We start from the raw sequence: 15,294 nt of genomic DNA, 5'->3' as shown, positions 1-15,294 counted from the left end.
TAACAGAAGATCTCTCAGCAGAAACTACAAGCCAGAAGAGAGTGGAGCCAATATTCAACATTCTTAAAGGAAATAATTTTCAACCCAGAATTTCATATCCAGCCAAAAGCTTCATAAGTGAAGGAGAAATAGAATCCTTTACAGAAAAGCAAATGCTGAGAGATTCTGTCACCACCAGTCCTGCCTTACAAGAGCTCCTGAAGGAAGCACTAAACATGGAAAGGAACAACCAGTACCAGCCACTGCAAAAACATGCCAAATTGTAAAGACCATCAATGCTATGAAGAAATGGCATTAACTAATGGGCAAAATAACCAGCTAACATCATAATGACAGGATCAAATTCACAGATAACAATATTAACCTTAAATGTAAATGGGCTAAATGCCCCAATTAAAAGACACAGACTGGTAAATTGGATACAGTCAAAACCCATCAGTGTGCTGTATTCAGGAGATCCATCTCACACATAGGCTGAAAATAAAGGGCTGGAGGAAGATCTACCAAGCAAATGGAAAGAAAAAAAGGGGGGGAGGTTGCAATCCTAGTCTCTGATAAAACAGACTTTAAACCAACAAAGATCAAGAGAGACAAAGAAGGCCATTACATAATGGTAAAGGGATCAATTCAATAAGAAGAGTTAACTATCCTAAATATATATGCACTCAACACAGGAACACCCAGATTCATAAAGCAAGTCTTTAGAGACCTACAAAGAGACTTAGACTCCCACACTATAAAAATGGGAGACTTTAACACCCCATTGTCAACATTTAGACAGATCAACGAGACAGAAGGTTAACAAGGATATCTAGGACTTGAACTCAGCTCTGCACCAAGCAGACCTAATAGACATCTTCCAGAGGTACAAAGACCGCTGGGACCATTCCTTCTGAAACTATTCCAATCAATACAAAAAGAAGGAATCCTCCTTAACTCATTTTATGAGGCCAGAATCATCCTGATACCAAAGCCTGGCAGAGACACAACAACAAAAAAATAATTTTAGACCTGATGAACATCGATGCAAAAATCCTCAATAAAATACTGGCAAACCGGATCCAGCAGCACATCAAAAAGCTTATCCACCATGATCAAGTGGGTTTCATCCCTGGGATGCAAGGCTAGTTCAACATATGCAAATCAATAAACGTAATCCAGCATATAAACAGAACCAAAGACAAAAACCACATGATTATATCAATAGATGCAGAAAAGGCCTTTGACAAAATTCAACAGCCCTTCATGCTAAAAACTCTCAATAAACTAGGTATTGATGGAACACATCTCAAAATAATAAGACCTATTTATGACCAACCCACAGCCAATATCATACTAAATGGGCAAAAGCTGGAAGCATTGCCTTTGAAAACTGGCACAAGACAGGGATGCCCTCTCTCACCACTCCTATTCAACATGGTGTTGGAAGTTCTGGCCAGGGCAATCAGGCCAGAGAAAGAAATAAAGAGTATTCAGTTAGGAAAAGAGGAAGTCAAATTGTCCCTGTTTGCAGATGACATGAGTGTATATTTAGAAAACCCCATCATCTCAGCCCAAAATCTCCTTAAACTGATAAGCAACTTCAGCAAAGTCTCAGGATACAAAATCAATGTGCAAAAATCACAAGCATTCCTATATATCAATAATAGACATACAGAGAGCCAAATCATGAGTGAAATCCCATTCACAATTGCTACAAGGAGAATAAAATACCTAGGAATCCAACTTACAAGGGATGTGAAGGACTTCTTCAAGGAGAACTACAACGACTGCTCAACGAAATAAAAGACACAAACAAATGGAAGAACATTCCATGCTCATGGATAGGAAGAATCAATATTGTGAAAATGGCCATACTGCCCAAGGTAATTTATAGATTCAATGCCATCCCCATTAAGCTACCAATGATTTTCTTCACAGAATTGGAAAAAAAATACTGTAAAGTTCATATGGAACTAAAAAAGAGCCCACATTGCCAAGACAATCCAAAGCCAAAAGAACAAAGCTGGAGGCATCACGCTACCTGACTTCAAACTATACTACAAGGCTACAGTAACCAAAACAGTATGGTACTAGTACCAAAACAGAGATACAGACCAATGGAACAGAACAGAGGCTTCAGAAATAACACCACACATCTACAACCATCTGATCTTTGACAAACCTGACAAAAACAAGACGTGGGGAAAGGATTCCCTATTTAATAAATGGTGTTGGGAAAACTGGCTAGCCGTATGTAGAAAGCTGAAACTGGATATCTTCCTTATACCTTATATAAAAATTAATTCAAGATGGATTAAAGACTTAAATGTTAGACCTAAACCCATAAAAACACTAGAAGAAAACCTAGGCAATACCATTCAGGACATATGCATGGGCAAGGACTTCATGACTAAAACACCAAAAGCAATGGCAACAAAAGCCAAAATAGACAAATGGGATCTAATTAAACTAAAGAGCTTCTGCACAGCAAAACAAACTACCATCAGAGTGAACAGGCAACTTACGGAATAGGAGAAAATTTTTGCAATCTACCCATCTGACAAAGGGCTAATATCCAGAATCTACAAAGAACTTAAATTTACAAGAAAAAAAAAATGCCATCAAAAATTGGGCAAAGTATATGTACAGACACTTCTCAGAAGAAGATATTTATGCAGCCAACCGACACATGAAAAAATGCTCATCATCACTGGTCATTAGAGAAATGCACATCAAAACCACAATGAGATACCATCTGACACCAGTTAGAATGCCAATCATTAAAAAGTCAGGAAACAACAGATGCTGGAGAGGATGTGGAGAAATAGGAACACTTTTACACTGTTGGTGGGAGTGCAAAGTAGTTCAACCACTGTGGAAGACAGTGTGGCAATTCCTCAAGGATCTAGAACTAGAAATGGCATTTGATGCAGTGATCCCATTACAGGGCATATACCCAATAGATTATAAATCAAGCTACTATAAAGACACATGCACACATATGTTTATTGTGGCACTATTCCCAATAGCAAAGAATTGGATCCAACCCAAATGTCCACCAATGATAGACTGGATTAAGTAAATGTGGCACATATACACCATGGAATACTATACAGCCATAAAAAGGATGAGTTCATGTCCTTTGCAGGGGCATGGATGAAGCTGGAAACCATCATTCTGAGCAACGTATCACAAGAATAGAAAACCAAACACCACATGTTCTCACTCATAGGTGGGAATTGAACAATGAGAACACTTGGACACAGGGCGGGGAACATCACACACTGGGGCCTGTCATGGGGTGGGGGGCAGGAGGAGGGATAGCATTAGGAGAAATACCTAATGTAAATGAGGAGTTAATGAGTGCAGCAATCCAACCTGGCACATGTATCCCCATGTAACAAACCTTCACGGTGTGCACATGTACCCTTAGAACTTAAAGTGCAATTAAAAAAAAAAAGTAACTTCCAATATTTTTACTATTAGCACTCTCTGAAGAAGTGTTTGTGGTGGTCGTGGTGGTGGGGGGAGGGTGGTCTGTGTTTGTGGGGGGGGGGGCGGGTATAGGGCTGGACCTTGAGATGGACAAGACAAACAGGAAGGAAATGTGAACATTTCATTAATATTCATTTTAAAAAGATTCATTGAACACTTACTATGTGCAAACAGGCACTCTACTAATTAACAGCCATTTCAGATTTTCAGAGTGCAAAGGGCCTCAAGAACAAATTATTTATTTTTATTTTTTTGAGACAGGGTCTTGCTCTGTCTCACACCCTGCAGTGTAGTGGCATGATCACCGCTCACTGTAGCCTCCACCCCCCACTCCAGAGCTCAAGTAATTCTCTCACCTCAGCCTCCACAGTAGCTGAAACCACAGGCTTGGGCAACCACGTCTGGCTCATATTTTTATTAATTGTAGAGACCGGGGTCTTGCAACATTGCCCAGGCTGGTCTGGATCTCCTGAAACTGCCTTTGCAAAATTATAGCTGAGGAAACTATGGCAGTGAAAGAAATCAGACCTAACCTACTCCATTTTGCTTCTAACTTTTAAGCTGTCCTTGTTCATTCCTGAGCCTAGGCTGAACCAACTTAGGAAGGAATTCAGTTTATTGTTTGACTCTGAAACAAAATTGTTAATATCCCTTTCCCAAAAAAACTGCTTGCTTGCCTGGGGACCAGTCTGCCTTTGCAGGACTAACAGATTAGCTACAAGATTAGAAATTACAGTTTAGAGGTCATGCAGCCTCTGGCTCCAAGTGTCTGAATCTCCCCAGATTGCTCCTGGGGATAACATCACTATTGTAAAATCTAAGATAAGTGCTTGACATATTTTGCAGACCCTGCTTTCCATGGATCAGCTGAAACCACCCAGATTGGTAATTTGGCCCAATCAGTTCTGCCATCCTACCCAGGAACAGAAAACAGCAAGAAAAACTCACTTCTACCCACTATGAGTCCATCTTTAACCTGACCCATCAGCACTCCCTACTTCCCAAGCCCCTACTCGCCAAATTATCTTTAAAAACTCTGATGACTAGTAGGGGAGACTGAGTAAGAATAAAACTCCAGTCTCCTGCACAGCCGGCTCTGCATGAATTACTCTTTCTCCATTGCAATTCCCCTGTCTTGATAAATGGGCTCCCCGTCAGCAGCAGGCAGAGTGAACCCCAATATTGGGTGGTTACACTTCCAGGCTCAAGCAATCCTGCTGTCCGGCTTCCCAAAGTGCTGGGATTACAGGAGTGAGCCACCACGTCCAACAGGAACAAATGATTTCTTAAAAGCAACTCAAATATTTAAATATTATTTAAAACTGTTTCTGGACAAATCGGAGGGACTTTGGGACAAGAATATGGTCGCGGGACTTTGAACGCAGGCAGTGAAGACACCTATGAGCCATCAGTGGGGTCCTACGGCAGCCGTGGATCTGTTCTGCCTTGCAGGCGAAAGTGTGGTCAGCTATATCGGAGCGCCATGGGGGCCTGAGTGGCGCATCTGCGCAGGCGCCGGGCTCCTAAGTATACCCAGGAACTGACCCTGCTCTCTCTTTTCCCTGTTAGACATGGTAAGTGTGAGTCAACCGCAGCTGTCCTGATGGGTTGGTAGCAGACAGGGTAGGGTAGGGTAGGGTTGAGTAGGGTTAAGCACACTGGTCACCTTAGGATTGGTTTCCTGGTGCTGGAGAATGATTAAGACACAGGCCTTGAAGATTTTTTGAGTGTGAAATATTACTCAGCATTTTTTGCAGACCTCGCGGGCAATGCCGCTTCTGATTTTATCCAGGCCTTCTGTAGGGAGGGCCTGTTAGAGTTGAGCAGCCCGATTTCTTAAACCCTCTAAAAAGCTGGGGCTGATTGGTGGCTTTTTTTTTTTTTTTGGAGGGGGGATATCAAAAATTTCTTTAAAATCGTTAGTGATGTGGTCTCGCTTTAAGATTTTTAGTGGGATCAGAGGAAAATTCGGTACTTAATCACTTCCGGTAATCTTCATGACCTATTATTATGACTACTGTGTACTCTCAATGAGGAAGATAAAGATACGAAAAGAACTAGAGCCACATCACATGGGGACTTCTGCAAATACAGAGACTCGGATTAAAGGTGGAGAAGATGGAGCTAAAGGAACTACTTATTTAATACATTTGAACAACTTTTGGGGTATTTAGAAGGTGCTTTGAAACCTGCATTTGATAAGCAAAAATTCGCTTGCAAATTAAGGGCCAGTTAGATAAAAAAATATGTATATATGCTCTCTGCCACATGTAAACCGTAAATTGTCCTGAAATGATAAGCTTTGATATTCTATGGTGTTTATTTTTTACTTACCTTTTTGAATGAAAAGTGAACAAGAAGCAATGCTGGTGGTAATTTTTTGGGTCAATGATGAGCTGGCATGTATTCTGAATCTAAAGTTGATTATTAATACTTTAGCTCTAGAATTACTCTGAGACCTGAAGATTACCTGAATCGTGACTAAGATGGAGCTCGAATGACTTAAGTTCTTTTTTGTTAGATAGAATTTTTGTTTGTTTGTTTTGTTTTTGAGTCAGGGTCTCCCGTCGCCCAGGATGGAGTGCAGTAGTACGACCTCAGTTCACTGCAGCCTTAATTTCCTGGCCTCAAGCGATCTTCTACCTCAGCCTCCCTAGTTACAATTTTTAAATGGAACATTTTCCTATTACAAGATTAAACGAAGTGAAAATTGAGATGTATGTTGAATCTGTGCTGTGGGGCAGAAGAACATTGTAGAGGTAAACATTGATAGATTACTGCTTTTTTATTTTGAAAGGGCACTCCACAGAAGGATGTTATTATCAAGTCAGATGCACCAGACACCCTATTATTGGAGAAACATGCAGATTATATCGCATCCTATGGCTCAAAGAAAGATGATTATGTATGTATGATTTTATGTTGGAAAGTTTATTTTAAAGAAGTGTGACAGTCATAAGCGGTGATACAGTATTTATATTTTATGTCTTAAAATGGCATCCAACTCCATGCAGAGAACTGAGGATTTCCTGTGCCTTTGAACTTCAGTTAAGTGTGCTTTGGACGTCTGAGATTGTGGGCTTATTAGAATCGCAGTATTCACCTATACTGAGAGGGCTTGCCAAAGTAGATAAGGGTTTGAGGTACAAAACGGGTTTCCCTTTTTGTAGTTAGAAGTAATACTTTCAAGGTCAATGATGTTTTGGCATGTATTATCTGAATCTATTGCTGATGTGTAATAACACTTTAGCTCTAGAATTACTCTGAGACCTTGAAAAGGTTTTACCTTAAATTTTTAAATTTCAAGGAAAACTCTCTGGGACGATCTTAGCAAAAAGTAGTAAACAACTCAGTTAAGAGTAAATGTTTTTCCCTGTAGTATCCAAACTCAGTTGTCTTAAGCTTATCTACCTATTTGTGGGATGTATGTATTAATTTTTTACTTAAGTGTTAGGTTCCCATAACCTTGAAAATACTCTAGTAGCAACGTTGAAAATACTCTAGTAGCAATCATGGAGTTAAGGCCATATGGATGGGGCTGGACTCGTTTCTGCCTTTATCTGCTATCTATGCCCTGAATTTGGGTTAGTAGCAAATTAAGATGTACCACCTGTTAAAAAAAACTTTTTTTTTTTTTTTCCTTTTGGGAGGTGTAACCTCACTTTGTTGCCCAGACTGGAGGACAGTGGTGCGATCTGGGTTCACTGCAACCTCCACCTCCTGGGCTTAAGTCAGCCACCTGAATAGCTGGGATTACAGGCGCATTCTACCACGCCCAGCTAGTTTTTGTATTTTTGGTAGAGACAGAGTTTTGCTATGTTGACCAGAGTGGTCTCAAACTCCTGACCTCAAGTGATCTGTCTGCCCCAGCTTCCCAAAGTGCTGGGATTACAGGCAGGAGCCACCACCCAGCCACAAAACTTCTTAAAATGTAATGCATTGTTGAGTGTGGGAAAAATTTGTTTCTGGAATCCTAATACTAATTTTCATCTATCATTGATTAGCCACTGTTTTATCTGGGCGTAGACATCTTTAGAATGTTTACGGCATTTTGATTTTTCATGAAGTTATATAATTTCCTAATAGTAAGTTTTGTACAGAGTCCACATTAAAATAGATGTCCGATAAATATGGTATAGGTACTCGGAAAGAAATACTGTCCCTGAACTTCACTGATGAAAAAGGTAGATGCTTTTCTGTCTTTGGCTCATGGGAGAAACTAAAGCCCTGTTTGTATTGTCAGCCATAGATGAACTAATCCTGTGCTTCTCAGATAATTGTTTTTTTTGTGATTAATAGTTGTGTCTGAAGATGGCCTCTAACGTTGAGCGGCACAAATTTTAAACTCAATACTGATTAGTGCCATTAAGGTCAGGAGAGGTAAAAATAGCAGCATGGCTAATAAGTTACCTTTGTGTTTGATCTCTTTATAACCTGTTTTCAGTTCAAACTGACACATTTAAGAATTGTGTATTATTTTAGGAATACTGTATGTCTGAGTATTTAAGAATGAGTGGCATCTATTGGGGTCTGACAGTAATGGATCTCATGGGACAACTTCATCGCATGAATAGAGAAGAGATTCTGGCATTTATTAAGTCTTGTCAACACGAATGTGGTGGAATAAGTGCTAGTATCGGACATGATCCTCATCTTTTATACACTCTTAGTGCTGTCCAGGTAAATACTAATTAAAATTGCAATGATCTTGATAGTGTGTTCTCTTACTTCAGAGTTGGAAATTGAAACTATTAGGATTTGGTCAAAAAGTTTTGTTACAAGTGAAGCTGTCCTACAAGGTCAATGATGTAATGGCATGTATTAGCTGAATCCAAAGTTGATGTGAGTTTCTAAAATTACACTGAGACCTTGCAGGGTAAAATTTTTATCTTCAGTATGTGTAAATACTGTTAAATAGCTAAGTGGATCTGTTTGATTTTGGTATTAGTGAACATCTACCTGGTTTAAAGTCTTTCTGGTGCTGGGTGCTGAGATGGGAAGATCAGGACTTTGTGTATGTGAGTTAGTACATTTGAGTATCTTGGAATGCCAAGTTAAAGTTTATATGTAGAAAAATTATACTTTAAAGATTTGGGTTTTGATAATATCTGTAATTTTATTGAATAATAGGAGAGTCTGCATATTTGAGAAAAGGCTATATACAGAGACAAAAGGAGCGCTTGGCAACTTAAAAAGAGTTGAGCATAAGATTAGAATAAACCTGAAAGGGGTATTTACCTAATACTTGTCTTTATTGCAGATTCTTACACTGTATGACAGTATTAATGTTATCGACGTAAATAAAGTTGTGGAATATGTTAAAGGTCTACAGAAAGAAGATGGTTCTTTTGCTGGAGATATTTGGGGTAATGTCAGATTTAGTCCATTCTACCCAAAATACCAATATTAAAGTGTACTGGTTTTGCTAGTAACCAGTTTATAAGTTTTTCATCTTTTCAGGTCCCACTAAGCAGCTGGTCTAACTGGAGTTAATGGTCTGCTGGAACTTCCAGCATGCACTGTGGTAGTTATATCAGCATACAGGAGCACTGGAACAGAGGGGGCCAGTCTAAAAGATAAGGTAGGTGGAATTTTTTTTCCCCAATATTTGGTGGCTTTGTAAAGTTTTTTAAAAACTACTTGCTGGAAAGGGAAAAAAATTTTAAAAAAACTTTACAAACTTGCTGAATATTTGAGTGGAGGGAGGGAATAGAATTGTATTTGATAAATGTAGATAATCTCTGCTTTAGGGATGAAAACAGTGCAGGCCAGAGAGACCAGCTGCTTCATGGGATGTGAAAAATCTGCTTTTATAAGGTAGGGTAAGTTTATTGCATTATTAGAAATTGCCTAATACTTTTGGTTCTATTAGTTTTCTTCTCTTTCTGGGCATTCTTTAAGCAGCTTAAGATAATTTGCTGTGACTTTTTTGTGGCAGGGTCTTGCTCTGTCCAGGCTGGAGTGCAGTGGTGCGGTTACTGCCCACTGCAGCCTTGACAGTCCACGCTCATGATCCTCAGGCCTCAGCCTCCTGAGTAGCTGGGACTGTATAGGCTCATACCATCACAGGCAGCTATTTGTTTGTTTGTTTGTTTATTTTTTGGTGGGAGGAGGCAGAGTTGCTGGGGTTGCAGAGCTTTGTTGCCCAGGCTGGAGTGCAGTGGTGCAATCTTGGCTCACTGCAACCTCCTCCTCCCAAGCTCAAGCAGTTCTCCTGCCTCAGCCTCCAGAGTAGCTGAGACATGCACCACAACACCTGGCTGGCTTTTGTATTTTTAGTAGAGATGGGGTCTTCTGGCCTCATGTGATCCTCCTGCCTCGGCCGCCAAAAGTGCTGGGATTTCAGGCCTGAGCCACAGTGCCCAGCCCAGCTAATTTTTTTAAAAAGTTTTTTGTAAAGATGGGGTCCTGCTATGTTGCCTAGGCTAGTCTCAAACTCCTAGGCTCAAGTGATTCTCCCACATCAGCCTCCCAAAGTGTTGGGATTATAGGCAAGAGCTACTGTGCCTGGTCAATTTGCTGTTATTTTTGACAAAGGAATTTTCTTGGGAAGTAAAGGCACTTCAGATTTAGCTTTCTTCCTGACTACCCTAAAGTTTTTACTTCAGGGTAAAAAAAAGTAAAGCTTGAACTCAATTTAAAGTAGTAGTTGTGCAGAGTTTGTTTTTAGATGACTCATGTATGATTTGGTAACACCTGCCTTGATTTGATCTCTTTTTATTGTAGGAGAAATTGATACAAGATTCTCTTTTTGTGCGGTGGCAACTTTGGCTTTGTTGGTAAGCTGTGAATATTTGAAATGATTAAAGTTCATGAATGCTCTGGATTTTTTTTTTTTTTTTGTCTGATCTGCTGAATACTCTGGAATTTAACAGGTATTTGTTTGTTTGTTTGTTTTCTGTTTGTAGGGGAAGCTTGATGCTATTAATGTGGAAAAGGCAATTGAATTTGTTTTATCCTGTATGAACTTTGATGGTGGATTTGGTTGCAGACCAGGTTCTGAATCCCATGCTGGGCAGGTAATTTATTAACACAGATGAAAATTTATTGTCATTTTGGAAGCAAGTGTAGTAAAATAGGAAAATGGGTTATTTTGGTGTTTGTCAAATACACATAAAGTTAATGACTGTAATATGGCATCTTAAGAATTGCTTAGTTGCTTTCATTGCTTTGCTTTATATACTATATACCTTTCTCTGTCAGTGGATCCCTCTGACCTAAGCAAACATAAGTAGGTTTGTAAGCACCAAAACACATTTTTTTCCACTAATTTTTCACTAACCATACAGATAAAAAAAACACACACATTTTTCTTTCTGCCCTGAGATAAATGATGAACCTCCTTTCTTGTGTCAGAGAACATTGAATATGTGAATGGCTGCGATTTACTAACCATGAAGAAATTTTGACAGTAATATTTCAGTACAGAATTGCATACTAGTAACACTATGCTTGGATTTGTTCAGATAAGTGGTATTAATACGTGTTTGGAATTTTAGTGTCAGATCGAGAAGAAAACCTTAAAATATAAAGTGGTGTTTTAATAATTTGAGTAGTTTTATCACTTTTACTGTCAAGGAATTATTATACACATATACTTTATGTCTGTAATTTTAGATCTATTGTTGCACAGGATTTCTGGCTATTACAAGTCAGTTGCATCAAGTAAATTCTGATTTACTTGGCTGGTGGCTTTGTGAACGACAGTTACCTTCAGGCGGGCTCAATGGAAGGCCAGAGAAGGTATTGTTTGATAAGCTCTGTTCTGCTGACTTTAGAACCTTGAGTGAATGCTGCAGCTTTGTCTTGCCTATTTCAATATTGTAAATTGGCCATGAGCTTATTTATTAACTTTCCCTCTTGCAAATTTTCAGTAATGCGTCCTACTAAAAGACTCCCCTTGGCAAAAGTAGAGCCCCGTGAGTTGAAATACTCATTGATCCTGATGTCCATTTCCAGACAGTCTTGCACAGGAATCTCCATGTTTAAGGACAGTTGGTTTTGGCAAATTGGATTTTTAAAAAATTAGGCTACAGAATTTTTGTTTACAGTCTTCTTATTTAAGGAATACCCAGATAATTTAGTTTGGAGAGAGGATATTATTAAATTTTCCTCCACATGATAGGTCCCTATATCAGGTCTGTAAGGGACAAACAGTGAATACTCATTTGCAACTATGTGATTTTCCTGTAGAGCAAGTGCAGCCATAAGTGGTAAGAAATGAATGGGTATGACTGTTCCAGTTAAAATTATTATGGACAGATATACTTATTTCATATGTCAGATTTTTTTTTTTTTTTTTTTTTTTTTTTGAGATGGAATCTTGCTCTGTTGCTCAGGCTGGAGTGAAGTGGCGCCATCTCAGTTCACTGCAACCTCCGCCTCCCAGGTTCAAGCAGTTCTCCTGCCTCAGCCTCCCGAGCAGCTGGGACTACAGGCGCACAGCTAATTTTTGTACTTTTATTAGGGACGGGGTTTCACCATATTGGCCAGGCTGGTCTCGAACTCCTGACTTTGTGATCCGCCTGACTCAGCCTTCCAGAGTGCTGGGATTACAGGCGTGAGCCACTGCGCCTGACCCAGGACTATTTTTAAATGATTTACAAATGTAAAATGTGTTCCTACACTATAGTCTAGATTTGACTCAAGGATTGTAGCTTGCTGTGCCCTCTGAATGGGACGTGGTGGTACAGTAGCTGGGATTACAGGCGTGCGCCACCACGCCCATCTAATTTTGTATTTTTAGTAGAGATGGGGTTTCATCATGTTAGTCAGGCTGGTCTCAAACCCCTGACCTCAGGTGATCCACCCTCCTAAGCCTCCCAAAGTGCTGGGAGTACAGGCATGAGCCACCGTGCTCAGCCTGTATTTTTATTTTTAAACCTCAGTTTTTCTGAGTGACAATGGGCAGAGAAACACCCACAGTTGCTGTCTACAACAGAGTGGAATAAAAAACTTGAGGAACTGTCAACAGAAAAATGGGTGGCCGTGCCTGGGCCTGCATTTGCTCACGATCTAGGGCAGCTTCTAATGGGTCTATGCGTTATTCAAGGATCTCATTAAAATGCAGCCTTGGGTGGGATTTTCTTCCTTACAGACTTATGTCACCATATTTTGAAGAGCTAGAGTTTAGTTGAATTTTAAGCAGGTGTGTACCCACCTGGACAGTGCTGGTAGAAAAACAGAACTGTACCCATGGATTTCATGATTATACTACTAGCTTCTTGGTTAAGGGGCTGAGTTAGGCATTTGTTGCAGATAGAAACAAGGTAGATGCACGCTTATCAGTGAGTACTGAGATATTTAGCATGGTTACCTATGAATTGGAGTTTGGTCTCTTCTTACCCATTAATTGATTATCTTTCATTCTAAGCAAGTATTTCATACCCTACATGTCAGTATATCCCTGGATTTCGTCCCTCCACATGGTTTGACACTTAGAACATCAGATTACTTGAGAGTGAGACTTAATCCACTTTTAAATTGTTCTCAAAATTAGGGAAATAAAAGAGAATGAAATTGTGGCAACTTTTTTCCCTCCTAGTTACCAGATGTATGCTATTCATGGTGGGTCCTGGCTTCCCTAAAGATAATTGGAAGACTTCATTGGATTGATAGAGAGAAACTACGTAATTTCATTTTAGCATGTCAAGATGAAGAAACGGGGGGATTTGCAGACAGGCCAGGAGATATGGCAAGTAATATTTCTGACATATTTGTATAAATTATTTTAGTGTCGCATTCCTTCATGGTTCCATGGATTTCCAGGGTGGTATTCCAAGTGTTGCTTTGAAAGCAGTGTTTTTTTCTATTTCTCGTAGAATGTATGAAGGATATAGAACAATCTTACAGAAATTTCTTGTCGCCTGTTGCTAACAAAATTAGTATATGGTAAAGGTCAGGTATTAATGATTTGAAGTTAAAGAAGTTTTCATTTTGTAATCTGTATATAAATTCTTTTTTAAATAGGTGGATCCTTTTCATACCTTATTTGGAATTGCTGGATTGTCACTTTTGGGAGAAGAACAGATTAAACCTGTTAATCCTGTCTTTTGCATGCCTGAAGAAGTGCTTCAGAGAGTGAATGTTCAGCCTGAGCTAGTGAGCTAGATTCATTAAAGTGAAAGCTGCATAGTATAGTTTTGCCATTTTAACATTTCTGTATTTGAAGTGCTTATTAAATCTAAAAATGAATACTGTTAATATTTTGTACATTGTGTTAAATTAATTTTAATAAATTATATAATTATACATATTGTAAAATAAAGACCTGTATTTTATTTTCTGCTCTTTATTCTGAAGTCCTGTTATTCTGACTACAGTTTTTTGTGTATACTTTTGTGTCTGTTATTTATGTTCAATAACTGAGCTAATGTAGAAGAACTCTAGGTTTCTACTTGATTTTTCTCCCATGTATACCTTTCATGTGTTCTATAGCAAGTTGATGTAAAATGGTTTGTCAACAAGAATGTTAACTGATGAAAGTGGATAGAACCCATACATGAATTAAATGATGCACAAAATAAATGGTTGTTGAAATTTGGAAATGATTCATAGGTTTGAATATGGTTATTCTGAATTAGTCACAGACTTAGGTTAAATGGCAGTCTACCATCTTAAAATGGGGTTGTGATTCGGACTGTACATATTTTTTAGCATTTTATATATCAGAATTACCCAAGGAAGGGGTTACCTTCAAATAAGGAAACACTAACAGTTGAGTTGATGGTCGCCACAGTATTTTTTTGCACCTATCTTTTTCTTAAAAAGCTAAAATGGGTACAATTCACTTTTTTTTTTTTTTTTTTTTTTGAGACAGTCTGTTGCGCAGGCTGGAGTGCAGCAGCACGATCTCGGCTTGCTGCAACCTCTCCCTGCCTGGTTCAAGCAATTCTGCCTCAGCCTCCCGAGTAGCTGGGACTACAGCCTCACACCACCATTTCTGGCTAATTTTTTTGTTATTTTAGTAGAGTTGGGGTTTCACCATGCTGGTCGGCTGGTCTCAATCTCCTGACTTCGTGATCCGCCCGCCTCGGCCTCCCTAAGTGCTGGGATTACAGGCATGAGCCACCACGCCCTGCCTAAAATGGGCACAATTACTCTTTGGGGGTTTACAGTTTTGGTGAAAATGAGGTATTCTCTGTTTTTAAATTTTATTTTTTAGAGACAGGGTCTTCCTTTGTTCCCCAGGCTGGGGTGTAGTACAGTCACAGCTCACTGCAACCTTAAACTCCTGGGCTCAAGCAGTCCTTCCACCTCAACCTCTTGAGTACCAGGGACTACAGGCACCTGTCACCATTCCCACTATGTCCAGCTGATATTTTAATTTTGGGGGCAGGCAGTGTCTTCCCCAGGCTGGTCTCCTGAGGTGAAGTGATCCTCTGGCCTCAGTCTCCCAAAGTGCTGGGATTACAGGCAGGAGCCACCGTTCCCAATCTGAAAATAAGGTTTTTTTATGGAAATTGAGATTTTCTCAAGTATGTTTGGAATACCCTGTGCAATAATTATTCCAAGAACAGAGACGTTCTTAAGGACTGTTGCCATTGCATGTGGGTAAACTGCTGTGCATAACTGGTTTATTGAGATACTCAACAGTGACAGGATTTCAGTAGTGGTGTAAATGTCTTCTAATAACTTCTATATGACAGTATCCAGATAATTGCATCATGGTTAATTCACGGATCTCTGGTAAGTTGGTACTATTGGCCTTATTTAAGGAATTTTCTTTTTTTTTTTTTTTTTTTTTTTTTTGAGACGGGGTCTCGCTCTGTCACCCAGGCTGGAGTGCAGTGGCCGGATCTCAGCTCACTGCAAGCT

General features: G+C 39.4%; 1 protein-coding gene and 3 non-coding genes across 5 annotated transcripts; all 4 read left to right on the top strand.

Annotated features, from left to right (window-relative positions):
- The first annotated feature begins 5,017 nt into the window (after positions 1-5,017).
- RABGGTB (Rab geranylgeranyltransferase subunit beta) lies at positions 5,018-14,027 on the top strand. 2 transcript variants are annotated; one of them, NM_001261560.2, is given in 9 exon segments: positions 5,018-5,051; positions 6,275-6,382; positions 7,960-8,157; positions 8,738-8,843; positions 10,204-10,256; positions 10,386-10,496; positions 11,095-11,220; positions 13,022-13,171; positions 13,447-13,694. In NM_001261560.2, coding segments are annotated over 9 exon segments (996 nt in total). In that variant the 5' UTR covers positions 5,018-5,048; the 3' UTR covers positions 13,588-13,694.
- LOC114675075 (small nucleolar RNA SNORD45) lies at positions 5,861-5,939 on the top strand. Its single transcript, XR_003726176.1, has one exon. It is a non-coding gene; the product is annotated as a small nucleolar RNA SNORD45 (small nucleolar RNA).
- On the top strand, positions 6,667-6,750 carry LOC114675074 (small nucleolar RNA SNORD45). The gene has a single exon (XR_003726175.1). It is a non-coding gene; the product is annotated as a small nucleolar RNA SNORD45 (small nucleolar RNA).
- On the top strand, positions 8,276-8,348 carry LOC114675076 (small nucleolar RNA SNORD45). The gene has a single exon (XR_003726177.1). It is a non-coding gene; the product is annotated as a small nucleolar RNA SNORD45 (small nucleolar RNA).
- Positions 14,028-15,294: the final 1,267 nt, after the last annotated feature.

Source organism: Macaca mulatta, chromosome 1 (genome assembly GCF_049350105.2).
Source record: "Macaca mulatta isolate MMU2019108-1 chromosome 1, T2T-MMU8v2.0, whole genome shotgun sequence".
Taxonomy (NCBI): domain Eukaryota; kingdom Metazoa; phylum Chordata; class Mammalia; order Primates; family Cercopithecidae; genus Macaca; species Macaca mulatta.
The sequence above is the reverse complement of the archived record's forward strand: the minus strand, read 5'-3'. Positions and strand labels throughout refer to the sequence as shown.

Bases quoted from the DNA above. Each gene is read 5' to 3' on its own strand.
- RABGGTB (XM_077969542.1), top strand. From the start codon at position 7,969: ATGTCTGAGTATTTAAGAATGAGTGGCATCTATTGGGGTCTGACAGTA. The intron at 8,844-10,203 runs GTAATGTCAGAT...TTTTTATTGTAG, and splicing joins TTTTGCTGGAGATATTTGGG to GAGAAATTGATACAAGATTC. The intron at 11,221-13,021 runs GTATTGTTTGAT...TTTCCCTCCTAG, and splicing joins TCAATGGAAGGCCAGAGAAG to TTACCAGATGTATGCTATTC.